Raw genomic sequence first — 15,284 nt, forward strand, 5'->3', positions numbered from 1 at the left:
ACAGCTTTAAAGCTCCATGTATCTCTTCCTCTTCTGTCCCACATGGGTACAATCTGATAAAACTGCTCATGCTCCCTTTTTTGACAGTGGTGGGATGTTCAAACATCACAAACCTCCAGCAAACTCACGTGAAATTTTCCTCAATCCCACCCACTAGCCTCTGTGAAGGCCCCACTTGGACCTGCTTGTGCCCAATCTGCCATCCCCAGTCATCCCGGGACAAGTAATACATTTTCTCTCAAATTTTTTGGGTGTGTGGAGCTTCATCAACCTCAGCATCTGACTTATCAATTAGAAAGGGGTCCATCATGATCAAAAAATACGTTGGCAACCAAAAATGTGAACTCTATTCTTAGCTTTGGAGACCCATTTTTCTAGAGTGTCACTTAAGTGGAATTAAACATCATGCATCCTTTGAGTCCATCTCCTTCCCTTAGCATTTATGACTCATCCTTTCCATGTCTTTATCAGTAGTTCATTCTTTTTATTGCTGAGTAATATCCAGTTGTATGGATGTACCGTTGGTTTATCCATTTCCCATTTGAGGCACATTGGATTTGGTTTTCATATTTTTGGAGATTATGAATAACTCACTGTAAGCATTTGCCTAAGTGTGTGTGTGTGTGTGTGTGTGTGTGTGTGTGTGTGTGTGTGAACATGGGTTTTCATTTCATTTGGGTAAATAACCAGGAATAGAATTTTGGGTCAAATGATAAGTGTGTGTGTTTAACAGAAACTGCCAAATGTTTTCTGAAGCAGCTGTACCATCCCCCCAGCCATGTAAGAGAGTTTAAGTTCCTCCAATCCTCACCAACACTTCGTATGGTCAACCTGTTAAACTGCAGCCATTTAATAGGTATGTCATTGTGGTTTTGATTAACATTTCCATAATGTCTAATGAACATGTTTGCTTGTGCTTACTTGCCATTTGTATATATTCTGGGTGAAATGGCTGTTAAATGTTTCACCCAATTTTTGTTGAATTTTATTCTTAGCATTGACTTTTGAGAGTTCTTTCTATATACTGGAAACAAGTCATTTATCAGAAGTGTGATTTGCCAATATTTCTTGCGTAAGTAACTCGGTACAATATGAGGATGGAGTGCAAATGAAGGAGGGTATGTGGAGAGTGGTCTTGGGAAGAGAACAGGAAACATGGTGGGGAAAAGTGGTAGGATTTCAAGGCAGTAATGAGTGGTCATTTGAGGTTGTTCAGCATGCAACTTTTTGGTAAATATCATTTAAGTATAATATTCAGAAAAGTGCACAAATTCTAGGTGTACAGTTCAAGAAATTTTCACAAGAAGTACATACCTGTGTCACAAGTACCATACTGAAGATCAAAACAATCCTGGGGAGAGGGCGTGGGGAGGCAGGCCAGCAGTGCACGCTGCCAGGCCGTATATCCTCTTTTCCACTGTGGGGACAGGAAGTGAGCCGCCCTGGCCCTTAGTGTGAACAAGTGGGTGAGTAGAACCAGCTGCACCCACACCTGGGGCAAAGCATGGCGGCCGCCAAGATGGTTTTAACCAAGACAGCAGATCCAGCTGCTTAGAACAATATTTTTTGAAGTATGCAAGCATTAAAAAAATGGTGAATTTTTCATGTCTCCCAGTGACTTTGTCACTCCATACTTGAACATTTTTGGAGGAAGCCAACCTAATCCAAAGGCTATGGAAATTTTAAGTGATGTAGTGCATCAGACCAAAGATGGCTTAATATGCTTTCAAGAATTTGTAGCATTTGAAACTGTTCTGTGTGGCCCTATTGCTTTGTTCGTGGAGGCATTTCAGCTGTTTGACAAAGCTGGCAAAGGAGAAGTTACTTTTGAAGATATTAAGCAAGTTTTTGGATAGACACAATTCATCAACATATTCCATTTAAATGGGATTCAGAATTTTTGCAACTACATATTGGAAAAGAAAGAGACACGTGACATATGGGGAGTTTTTACTGGAGATACAATTGGAGCATGCAAATCAAGCATTTGTGCAATGGGACAATGCCAGGACTGGAAGAGTCGTAGCTATTGACTTGGGAGACATCATGGTCACCATCTGCCCACATGTCTTGACACCTTTTGTGGGAGAATGTCTAGCAGCTGCTGCCAGAGGTGTCACATCCCATCAAGTTAGTTTCTCTTATTTTAATGGATTTAATTTCTCCTTAACAACATGTGTCGTGGGTTCATCTCTTTATACCTCAAACCTGTGATCTCTATTAGAAAAGGCCTGAGTCTTATCAGGTTGTGATTCAGTTGGGTTGGGCTTCATTCAAACAACCTCCCATTCAATTAAGAGTATAGGAGCAGACAATGGTTTAAAGGCAGAGAATATGTTCAGAAGACAGAGCAATAGATGATGGATGATAGGGAGGGAGGGAGGGAGGGAAAGAAAGAAATGGTGATGTGACAGGATGTTAAAGTTGGTGGATCAGGATATCGGGGGAGGGGGGTTGGGATATGCTGGAGTTCTGTGTACGGGGTTTGTATTGTTTTTGCAACTGTTCCTGTAAGTTTGAATTTATTTCAAAATAAAATTAAAAAAAAAAAAAAGTAAAGAGAGCTCAGGACAAGAAGTCAAATTCAGCACATATTTACCAAAGGGGCACATAAGGTTAAAGGGAAAAATTTATGTAAAAATAAATTGATATTATTACCAAGCCTGGGGTGCCTGTCTCCTCCAGAGGCAGCTGGATATGTGATCAGAATTCCCTCCTAAGTTACAGAGTATTTATAGAACTTTTGATTTAGGATACATTCAAATAAATCATATTCTATTTTTATATTTGACCCACGGTTGATAACTACAGGTGGTGAAATGAACTACAGGTGTGAACTGCAGATGAGTCAAAAACAAAGCAGGGTATTCACAGCTTAACCCCGAACAACTTAACCCTGAATGTTTGCAAAACTTTACTGAAAATATTCCTACTAAATTAAGCTATTACTTCTGTAAGAGCAATATAACACAGCTTTTACTTATATAAAAACCAAAAATTAGAAGAGAGATTACTATTGTATCTAACTTATTAGTATAGTATACATTTTTCATTCTATAAATTGGTCTAGTCATCACATAATATTATGTCCCTCACTTCCACATTTTCTACTTGGGCTTGTTTAGCCTCTCCCTCAGTACATTCTTCTAGTATAGGACTCGAAGGATACGAATCATCTGTTCCAGTTATTATAGTAAGGCCTTTCCAGTTTCTATCATTTGGAAATTGTACTTGCATATTTTTTGGTAAAAGTTCTGTCAAATAGGCATCTAAATCAGAAGGAATAACTGGTTCTTCACTACCAGAACAGAAGGCATCAGGTACTATATGAGAGCAGCAAAGCTCCACAGTTACCTAATCCTTACATAGAGAGGAATCAGTGTCTTTATTTTCCGATTCCTCAGTAGAGCTATTATCTTGCCACACATGGAACTTATTAGAAAGATCTATAGTGCTCTAGCTGGCAACAGGAAAGATGTAGAGGTGACTAAGGAGGAGTTTGTTCTCGAAGCTCAGAAATTTGGTCAGGTTACACCCGTGGAAGTTGACATCTTCTTTTGGTTAGCAGATTTTTATGAGCCAGGGAATGGATGACCTTAGCAGGCCGTGAATGAACTGCACCTCTGGAAGAGGGAACACTGCCCTTCTGGACTGAGGCCCAGAAGCCAAATACCTCAGGGGATTCAGCTCCACCAGTTCTCACACAGGTTGCAGAGTTGGCTTACAGGTTTGCCCTGGGTTCTGTTGCTGGAGCTATTGGAGCCACTGCCGTGTATCCTACTGACCTTGAAAAACTCAAATGCAAAACCAACGATCTACTGGCTCTTTTGTGGGAGAATTTGTGTATAAAAACAGCTTTGATTGTTTTAAGAAAGTGCTATACTATGAAGGCTTCTTTGGCCTGTATAGAAGTCTCTTGCCACAGTTACTGGGAGTTGCACCAGAGAAGGCCATAAAGCTTACAGTGAATGATTTTATGAGGGATACATTTATGCACAAAGATGGTTCAGTCCCACTTGCAGCAGAAATTCTTGCTGGGGGCTGTGCAGGAGCCTCCAAGGTGACTTTCACAAATACTTTAGAAATTGTCAAGATCTGCTTGCAAGTAGCTGGAGAAATCACCACTGGTCCTCGAATTAGTGCTGTCTGTCATGTGGCACCTGGGGTCCTTTGGGAACCACAAGAGCACCAAAGCATGCTTTCTGTGGGACATTCTTTTCTTGGCCATCTTCTTCTCGTGCTATGCTCATGTGAAGGCTTCCTTAGCAAATGAGAACAGGCAGTGTTCCGGATTGCTAATGCTACCATTATACAAAATACCAGAAATGGATTGGCTTTTATAAAGGGGGTTTATTTGGTTACAGATTTACAGTTCTAAGGCCATAAAAGTGTCCAAACTAAGGTGCCAACAAGAGGATACCTTCACTGAAGAAGAGCCGATGGCATGTGGAACACCTGCCAGCTGGGAAGGCACGTGGCTGGCAACTGAAAGTCCTTTGCTCCTGGGTTGTGCTTCACAATGACTTTCTCCAAAATGTCTCTGGCCTTCTGTCTCTCTTAGCTTCTCTCAGCTCTCTGCTTGGTTCTCCTGGGACGTTTCTCTCTAAGCTTCTGGGAGTCCTCTCTTAGCTTCTCTGGGGCAAACTCTTTGCTTCACCTCTTAGCTTAGCATTTCCAACTGTCTTTCTGTCTGCATCTCCAAGCATGAAAAGGCCATATCTTTTGCTCAGGGTGGGTGTTAATTGGATCACTGAAGTCATAGAAAGGAGTTCACAGACAGAAGGGCCAGAGAGCAACTGAGAGTGGCATTTTGGCAGAGCTGCAATAGAGATAGACACTTTGAAGACAGCCATTGAAAGCTGATATTTTGGAGAACACCATCTTGAAATGCAACCTGGGAGCAAGCAGATGCCAGCCATGTGCTTTCCCAGCTAACAGACATTTTCTGGATGCCAATGGCCTTTCTCCAGTGAAGGTACCCTATTGTTGATGCCTTAACTTGGACACTTTATGGCCTTAAGACTATAACTGTGTAACCAAATAAACCCCCTTTATAAAAGCCAGTCCATTTCTGCTGTTTTGCAACACGGCAGCATTAGCAAACCAGAACACTATGTATTAGGGAAATGCCAATCAAAACTACAATGAGATATCATCTCACACCTACTAAGATGGCTGCTATTAAACAATAAATTACAAGTGTTGGAGAAGATGTGGTGAAATCAGGACCCTTATTCAGTGATGGTGGGAATATAAAACGGTACAGCTGCTGTGGAAGACAGTCTGGCAGTTCCTCAGGAAGCTAAGTATAGAATTACCTTATGACCCAGCAATCCTGCTACTCAGGATATACACAGAAGATCTGAAAGCAGGGATGTGAACGGACATTTGCACACCAATGTTCATAGCAGCATTATTCACAATTGCCAAATGATAGAAACAACCCAAGTGTCCATCAACAAACAGATGAATCAATAAACAAAATGTGGTGAATACATAATGATGGAATGTTATTCAACTCTAAGAAGGAATGAGGTCCTGAAGCATGTAATAATATGGATGAACCTTGAGGAGATTATATAAATGAAATCAGTGAGACACAGAAGGACAAATATTGCAAAATCTCACTGATACGAACTAATGATAGTATGTAAATATTGAACAGAGTTTACCAGGATATAAAATGAGGCCAGAGAATGGGGAGCAGATGGTTAATATGTGCAGAATGTATAACTAGGTTGAACTAAATTGTTTGGATAGAGGTGGTGGTAACACTTTATTGTGAGAATAATTAATAGTACTGAATGTTGTATGAATGTGGAGAAAAGGGGAAGTTGAGAATCATGTATGTCACCAGAAGGAATAGTAGAGGTTAAAACATATTAATGTATAACACAGCAAATCTAGTTGTTGACTACGACTGTGATTAAATTTACAAATATAAAAATATTAAAAAGTTCTTTCACAGCCTAGAATAAATGTATGACTATTATAAGGAGTTAATAGAGAGGTATATAGAAAAAATGTACCTATTACAAACTATGGACTAAAGTTAACAGTAATATTTCAATATTCTTTCATCAACAAAAACAAATGTACCACACCAACACTATAGGTCAACAATAGAGGAGAGAGGGGTATGGGGAAATTAGGGATTTATTTTGTATTCTTGTTTCTTTAATGAAGTAATGAAAATTTTCTAAATTGATCATGGGAATGTATGCACAACTATGTGATGATACTGTGAGCCACTGATGGTATACTTTGTATAGTTTCTGTGGTGTGTGAATATATCTCAATTGACATGAAAAATATAAAAAAGAAAGGCCCAGGACCAGATGGCTTCACTGGTAAATTCAACCAAATATCCCAAGAATTAACAACAATCCTTATCACACTTTACCAAAAAAACTGAAGAGGAAGGAACTCTTCTTAAATTTTTTTATTAAGTTAACATTACACTAATACCAAAGCCTAATAAAGGAATCACAAGAAAAGAAAAGAGACTAACTCCTCTTATAACTAGAGATGCAAAAGTCCTTTTAAAATACAAGCAAATTGAATTCAACAGCACATTAAAGAATTATACATGATGACCAGTGGGATTTTTCCCAGCAATGCAGGGACAGTTCAACATATGAAAAGAGGAAATCAGTATAATATACCACATTAACAGAATGAAGAAAAAAATCATGTGATCATCGCAGTTGATGCAGAAAAGGCATTTGACAAATTCCAAAACTTTTTCATGATAAAAAACATGCAGATATATAGGAATTTTCTCAACAGGATAAAGGGCATTTTGCAGGGGAGGGGAAACACTGCCAACATGATACTCAACGGTGAAAGAATGAAGCCTTCCCACTGAAGTTAGGAACAAGACAAGGATGCCCACTCTCAACACTGCTGTTCAACATTGCACTAGAAGACCTTGCCAGAGCACTCAGACAAGAAAAAGAAATAAAAGGCAAATTGGAAACGAGGAAGTAAAATGATCGCTATTTGCTGATGGTATGATCCTTTATGTAAAAAAATCCCAAAGAATCCACAAGAAAACTACTAGAACTGATAAACAAATTCAGCAAAGTTGCAAGATTAACGTGCAAAAGCTAGGAGTTTCTCCAATCCAGTAGCCTTGACTCTTGAAGACGATTGTATAACAGTGTAAATTACAAGGGGTGACAGTGTGACTGTGAAAACCTTGTGGATTGCATTCCCTTGAGCCAGTGTATGGATGGATGAGTAGAAAAATGGGGACAAAAACTAAATGAAAAATAGGGTGGGAAGGGTGTGATTTGGGTGTTCTTTTTTATTTTTGTTTTTTATTCTTATTCTGATTCTTTCTGGTATAAGGAAAATGTTCAAAAATAGATGGGGTGATGAATGCACAACTATAAGACAGTACTGTGAACAGTTGATTGTACACCATGGATGACTGCATGGTATGTGAATATATCTCAATAAAACTGAATTTTAAAAAACCAGGAGTTTCTATACACCATCAAATAATATTCTGAAGTGGGAATAAAAAAATAAATCCTACTCACAATTGCTCCTCACAGAATAAAACACTAAGAATAAATTTTACCAAGGAGGTGCAGGATTTCTACACTGAAAATTATAAAATATTGCTTAAAGAAATAAAAGAAAACCTAACTAAATGGAAAACATCCTTGTGTTCATGGACAGGATGACAATATTAATGATATGGCAATACTACTCAAAACTATATAAAGATTCAGTGCAATACCTACCAAAATCCCAGAAGCCTTTTTCTGCAGAAATGGAAAAGCCAATCCTCAAATTCATATGTAATTGCAAGGGGCCCTGAATAGACAAATCTGTATTACAAAGAAATGACAAAGTTGGAGATATCCCACATCATGATTTTGAAACTAACTACAAAGCCACAGTAATCAAACTAGTGTGGTATTGGCATAAAGATAGAAATACAGGCAAATGGAATAGAACTGAGACTTCAGAAATAAACCTGAATACTTATGGCCAAGAAGTTTTTGTTAAGGGTGCCAAGACTAACTGGGAAAAGAACAGTATCTTCAACAAATGGAACTGGCAAAACTGGTTATCCACTGCAATAGATTGAAGTTGGACCCCAACCTCAACACCATGAACAAAAATTAACTCTAAATGTAGTTAAGTACTTAAATATTAGTGCTAAAACTGTAAAACTGCTTAAAAAAATATAATGGGGACCCTTTACAACCTGGGATTTGGTAGTGATTTCTCATATAGCATACAAAAAGTACTTGGAACAAAAGAAAAAATATATAAAATGGACTTCATCAAAATTAAAAACTTTGGTAGGTTAAAGGACACAATTAAGAAAGTGAAGAGACAACACATAGAACAGGAAAAAATAATTGATAGCCATATGTTGATAAGGGCTAAAATCCAAAACATATAAAGGACTGCTACAACTCACCAACAAAAAGAAAAATAACTCAATTTAAAAAGTGGGGAAAAAGACTTGCATAGACAATTCTCAAAACAAAAATATAAATGACCAATAAGTACATGAAAAAATGCTCAGTATCATTGGTCATAGGGAAATGAAAATCAAAACCACAATGAGATACTACTTCACACCCACTAGATTGGGTATTATTTTAAATACAGAAAGTAACTACTGATTAGGATGCAGAGACATAGGAGCCCTTATACATAGCTGGTGGAACCATAAAATGGTACAGTCCCTCTGGAAATCAGTTTGGTTGTTCCTCAGAAAATTAAAAACAGAATAACCATATTCCACTTCTTAGAACATACCCAAAATTGAAATGAAAGCAGGGACTCAAACAGAAAGTTGTACACCAGTGGTCACTGCATTATTGTGAATAGTCAAAGGTAGAAGCAACCCAAGAGTCCGTCAACAGATGAATGGATAAACAAATATAGTATATCCATACAATGGGATATTATTAAGTGTGGAAAGGAATGAGGTTCTAATGCATGCTACAACATAGATAAACCCTGATGGCATCATGGTGAGTGAAATAAACCAGACACAAAAAGATAAATATTGTATCATCTTGCTCGTATGAAACACCTAGAAGCAAATTTTGTATAGACAGTTAGTAGTTAATAGGTTACCAGAGGCAGGAGGATGGGGTTGAAAGGGTGAGTTATAATTTAATGGGTGAAAAATTTCTGTTTTAGGTGACGAAAACACAGGGGTAATAAATATTGGTGATGACAACACATATGGTGAATGTTATTAATAATAGTGAACTGTATAATTGAATGTGGCTAAAATGGGAAATTTTGAGTTGTAATCATAATAAAAAGATTTTAAAAGTGAACAAAAGAAATGCTTACGGGACATGTGAAAACCTATTGTAAAAAGAAAAAGAGTAAACATTAGGAAATTGTGAAAATTCTGCCTTTAGGCAATTTTTTAAGACGCAAGAGTCTGGTGTAAATATGATTCTATGTTGTAGGCATTTCAAGACATGGTTTCTATAGGCAAAATTAAATAACTTGCACAATATACCAGGGAATTTTGGATGATAAAAGATTAACTTGAAATCTTAAAGTAAACAGTTATTGTCTAAATTTACTAGAGTCAGACTTTTAGAAAAGCAAGCAAAAATTTTATATTCTGTGGTATTTAAGCCTTTTTGAAATTTTTCTTTTTGGTGAAAAGAGCTGAGAAAAAATATTTTGTAAAAAAAATTAAATACTTAATGCTGCACAATAGAAATGTCTAATAAATTTCCTTTGTGAATAACTTTTCAACAGTTTAAACTGAAAGTGTAATGAGTTAAATACTATTAATGAAAAGTGAATTTTCAATTAAATATTTTATGAATAATTTTTTTCCTTTTTGTTTGTTTTTTATTGAAATTGGTCACAGACCATACAATTATCCAAAAGATGCACAGGTGCACAATCAATTGCCCATGGTACCATCATACAGCTGTGCATCCATCACCACAGTTAATATTTTTTTCAATTTTTAAAACATTTTCATTACTCCAGAAAAGAAATAAAGACACACAAAAAAAGAAAACTCAAATCCTCCCATACCCCTAACCACCCCCCCTCCATTACTGACTCATAGTTTTATATTGGTATAATACATTTATTACTGTTAACAAATGTTACAGAATGTTAAAATACTACTAACTGTAGTATACAGTTTGCAGTAGGTATATTGGGGAGCTCAGCTGAGCTATATGCACTTGCTCTGAGAGTGATGCTCACTAGAGCCACAAAGTTTTCAGTTAGGGCCGTGGGGGGACGGGGCTCCCAGCTTGGATCCGCAGTTTTTACCTACAAATTTTATGCTGCGATCTTGGGCATTCTTCCCAATTCAGGTTGGTGTATGATGAGTGGACGGTCATGTTTGTCCCCCTGCAGTTATTCCGGGAGACTTACTAGTTGTTTCTGGTTATTTATTAGTTTTTCCAGGGGGACTGGCTTGCTTCCACTCCTCTCTGTGCTGCCATCTTCTTGTTTATGAATAATTTTTATGAAAAATTTTTGTACAAATATGCACTGGCATTTTTGCTCACCTGGATGAGCCCATTCACTGCTTGCCATTTTAAAACAAAGTTCAGATTTCTTGGCTTTCCTTAAGTTTTTACCCGGAATCAATCATCACCTTCCCTTTCAGCTTCTATAAGGCCGCTCTCTCCATCTCTCTGTATGCTCCAAGTACACGTCAAATTTTTACCAGTCTCTTTAGACTTCACAAGTCTTCCTAACATGGACTCTTTCCAGGTTATTTTTCCGCTGTCAGAAGCAGCTGAATCAAATCATGTTTCAATAATACCTTAAAATACTCAAAGAATTTGCATAAGACCCAAAGTGAGAGAATTTCTCCATCTCCCCAAACTCAGAAATTTGGTTCTATTCCATTAGTACGGAATTTCCTGAATTTCTTCTCTGACGAACCTGAGACTTTTAGATGAAGTAATCTTTGTATATTTATTTTAACAATATCATATTTAGATATATATAGTAATATGTATAATAAGATTTATGTGTGCTGAGACATTAGTGCCTTCACCACAGCATCACAAAATCCTAGCAGAGCAACTTGCTCACAATCAGTCCTTGAATATTAAAAAATAATGAAATAAACACTGAAAGTCCTGGATTGGACTGACTCATAGCACTGCAACCAAATTACAGAAAACTGTTTCCTTTTTGAAGCAGGCATAGCAGCACTGAGAGATTCGTCTGTCACTGCCAAGGAGCACAAAGGGGCTGAATGATGCAAAACATGAGGCCACAAGGACGGAGCTGTTAACCCTCCACTGGCCTGGATTCCCAACTAGAGTTAACCAAACAACGAAAGTAGTAGATATTGAGTAAAAGGAGAAAAATAAGCTCACCAGGATCAGGATGGTGCGGATGGCTTTGGCCTCGTGGGAAGGTCTGGGGGACAGACTGTTTCTGTGAATATGTTGGACTCGATGCTTGTGCCTATACAGGACAAGAACCATGGAGCCACTAGCCCAGACCATGAATATCAAACACATAAAGTCAGTGGAATAATACATTAACGTATTTAAGATGGCATTTCTCTCTGGCATTAGCCAAGAGCAGTATGCGTAATTTTTCATCGAACTGCAGTTTGTAAGTTGCAGTGGACCTTTCACTATCCTAAAAATCAATGTATTTATTAGGAGATGTGGGATCCAGCACAGGAAACAGCAGAGGCCGACAAACTTTGGGGATCTAGTCTTGAGCTCCATCCAACCACTAATACTGGGGTCAAGCTTGATGGCCTGGAAGCCATTGAGGAGGCAGCTTGTGGTGAAGGAAACCCCTGAGGCTACTCTGTGACAATAGAAGAGAAGTTTACAGCTGGCAGCATGTAGGAAATGTTCCGTTCCAAAGGCTGCCATGGTCTGAGGGATCCCTTTGGAGTAAAGAATCAAGGAGTTGGCTAAGACCAGTTGGTTGAGGATCAGATCTGTGGGTCTCCGCTTGTTTCCAGTAAGCAAAGCAAAAGTGTAAAAACAAAGGAGTGAGGAATTTCCCAGGATGCCGACTCCAGTCTGAATGAGGAAGATAATCCCCATTTCCAATTTAGCAAACTCCATCACATCAGTACCTAGAGGACACCGAATTTAACTGAAGTCAGAGGAATCAGCAGTGAAACAAATGAATATACGTTACCATCACCGTGACCAGAAATTTCCAACACTTAGTCTAACCAATATTTTCCCACCTGAAATGGGCTCATGTCTTCAAAAGCTAGTCACTGAAGATTTGCATAGGAATATAATGGAGTACATTTTTATAATCTTGGGCCTGGAAATCATTAGCAATCTCAAACCAATCCCAAAGCTTGTCAATTATTTTTATTGGAATTTTAAATTTTATATGATAAAAACTACTATAAGGTGAAGGTTAATTTCCAAAAAAATTAAAAATAAAACACATGGACATTTTTAAATGATTACCAGAAAAAAAACAGGCCATAACAATCTCACTACCATTACTAAATATTTTGCTAAAGAGGAAATAAGATGGCTAATGTATTTGAACAGCAATTCTTAGAAGAAACCATCCATAAAGGCAAAATTTCTTACAAATGATCAGACAATGCTAATTAAGTTATGACTTTCCAGGTTTCATAAATATTATATATTCATTTGTTGAAATTGAATTATAGAGTTAGTTTCCTCTGAAAGAAACACTGCATCATCTATCTTATCTTTAAAAAACAAGAACTCATCAAATACAATTTCCAGTTTGGAGCTCTTCAAATTGGCTGGAATGTCAATGATGTCTGAATCTATTTGGAGAGCAGAATACATGAGTGTCTATATAATTAGCTAAACTTGTTTTATCACCCATTTTTAACTCAGTAGCATTTTTAAGATCTTAATGTTGTGTGCATTCAGGATATTCAACTGAGGATGAATTGAACTTTTTCACACTCATATTTAGTTGTTTTACTTTTATTACATAAAATGAAGTGAAATAAAGAGCACTCACCCTTGTGAACATACTACTCGCCCCACGGGAACAGAATTGTGAGCATGGGAGGACGTGCACCACCAGCAAGGACCATTCCTAGTCTATATACTTATTAGACAGTTTCACAAGGGAATGCAAAGAATGAATTACTAATTCAGTAGGTTAGTCAGGCAGAGATGAGTTAAGGGAGAATTTTCTCAATGTTTGTAGATGAAGGGAAAGATGCCTTGGGAGGATCCCCGTGCAACAGTGTTCACTCCCCGGATGTGGAGATGCCGAGCCTCTGGGCGAGGGGTAAGCATGCTGAGTGAACATGCATCTGAATTTTAGGCACATACGAATAAATCCAAAATTTTCAACATAAAATATATAATTTTTAAAATGACCTAAGACTGAAAAGAGAAATTGAGGAAATCACCAATGGAATAAAAATATAAAATTTAAACAGGGAAGTAATCTATGAGAAGGGGAAAATCCAAGAGTGAGTTGTAGGCAAAATCCTAAATGAATATAAATAGCAAAGACATAAATGAGAAAATGTTGTGAAGGAATTAATGACGTCTATAATAGGCAGGCCCATGTCAGGACCCATGAATAACAGATTTGGTTATTGATCACTCGTGCCCTTGAAGAACTGTAGAAAGGCACTGGACAATGAAGACTTACAATTTTCACTTGGTAGTAAGGGCTCCATGGAGACACGGTGGATCTAAATCAAGTGCCTTCGCCCTTCAGAGAGACAGAGATAAACCAGCTCACCAAACAGGATCTCCAGTCACAATATTATTTTACAGTCACAATCTTTAAAATTCGTTTGTTTTTTGGTTTGGTAAATAGCAATCTTAACAGTTAGAGAGAGAAACAGGTTAGAAGGAAAATAGTAGAATGAAAATAGGAGAAATAAAAATAACAAGACACTCAAAATCTGGTTACGAGGCACAGTAATACATCAGGAGACCTCAAGGTCCTTTAATTATTCCATTTTGTTTGAACCCCATAATCTTCAGCCATATAATTGCTTTTAAAAGGTTTGGTTTACCTGAAATGGGACACAGAATGAGACTTTCATCTCTGAATGGGAGATAAATGTTAGCACTCTTCTACTGAGAAAAGAAATTTTAGAAACATACTACATTTAGCTCAATCTAATCAACCTAAAACAAAACCAAATAAAAACAAACTCACGTATCAACAACTGCCAGTCGGATACCAGATGCTTGCTTAGCAGCTGGATCTCACTGTCAAGAATTTATTGCTGGTGGTTACCTGCCCTGCAGTGCAGCACCTGTAGATAAACACTGGGGGCCTCAGCGTCTTCAGTCGTGAATAAGAGAGAAAAGATTTCTGTAAAAGAATGGAGAGAGGTGACATATCAAGCAGCCCTGAGTCAAGTAGACAAGTGAGGTGATATGTCTGTGTTCCCCTTAGAAAAACATATGTCATGTTTGTGTGTGTTGTTTTATGTTCCAATCCTAAAAAACAGGTTTTTTCATTTACATGACTTTCTGAGATAAACTGAAGCCACTAATCTGAAACTTATCTGAACAAAAAATAGACACTTACCAAATTGACAGTTGCTCCCGGGCCACTGGCAGGGGTGACGTGTGCAGCTGTGTAAAGTAGGCATCCAAACCCTGAGATAAAGGTTGGGAGACAGTGACCTCATCTCCTCCTGGGCAGCGATTATCATTTCACCCACAATTGCAGTGACAGTGTCTGCATGGGGAGTGAAGATTATCTCTGGAAATTAGTTGTAATTTGTGCAAATTACTGGAAGCTATTAAAAGTGAATAATAAACTATCCATCAGGAGTGGCAGAAACAGCTGGAGGAGAACTTACTTTTGATATAAAATCAATAAAACCCCAGTGGAAGGAAATTGAGTTCTAACATGTGAAAGAAGGAAACTGAGTACATGGTTCTGCTACTTTCGTAATCAGCTTGATGGTTTGGTCTCAAAAATATGATTCTTTACATTAAGAATACTGAAACTGAAGGAATGGCAGTGAATGAGTAGAGTTAGGAAGAGTAGCCAGAGTGGTGCAAATGGATGGGAATGTTAAACTGACATATTTATTCAGTGCTTCTACAAATATTTATTTTGTAGTTTATGTGAGTCTTTACTATGTACATGGGATATATCAATGTACAAAATATTTGCCCTAATGGAATTTACATTCTGATTGCAGGAAATGACAATAAGCAATGTACCTAAGTTATTAAGTTACCTAATATATTAAAGGTGATGGGTCCTATGAAAGAGAGAGAAAAAGGGTAAGACATGGATGAAGAAAAACATGGGGGTAGGAAGGGGTTACAACATTGAAT

The 15,284-nt window shown here is 37.6% G+C and overlaps 1 protein-coding gene and 1 pseudogene across 1 annotated transcript; one reads left to right on the forward strand and one right to left on the reverse strand.

The window, feature by feature from the left end:
- Window positions 1-1,504: 1,504 nt before the first annotated feature.
- Window positions 1,505-9,181, forward strand: LOC119521202 (annotated as a pseudogene).
- Window positions 9,182-11,082: 1,901 nt separating this feature from the next.
- Window positions 11,083-13,759, reverse strand: LOC119521538 (vomeronasal type-1 receptor 1-like). Its single transcript, XM_037819903.1, has 2 exons — window positions 13,624-13,759; window positions 11,083-12,085 (listed from the first exon to the last, which is right to left on the reverse strand). The coding sequence occupies exons 1-2, from the start codon at window positions 13,649-13,651 to the stop codon at window positions 11,133-11,135; spliced, it is 981 nt and encodes a 326-aa protein (XP_037675831.1). The 5' UTR covers window positions 13,652-13,759; the 3' UTR covers window positions 11,083-11,132.
- Window positions 13,760-15,284: the final 1,525 nt, after the last annotated feature.

The sequence above is a fragment of the Choloepus didactylus genome, chromosome 27 (assembly GCF_015220235.1).
Source record: "Choloepus didactylus isolate mChoDid1 chromosome 27, mChoDid1.pri, whole genome shotgun sequence".
Lineage (NCBI taxonomy): Eukaryota > Metazoa > Chordata > Mammalia > Pilosa > Megalonychidae > Choloepus > Choloepus didactylus.

Excerpts from the sequence above, each read along its gene's own strand:
- LOC119521538 (XM_037819903.1), bottom strand. The coding sequence starts at position 13,651 with ATGGAGCCCTTACTACCAAGTGAAAATT. Across the intron at positions 12,086-13,623 it reads CTTACTACCAAGTGAAAATT|GTACTGATGTGATGGAGTTT; the intron begins GTAAGTCTTCAT and ends GGTGTCCTCTAG.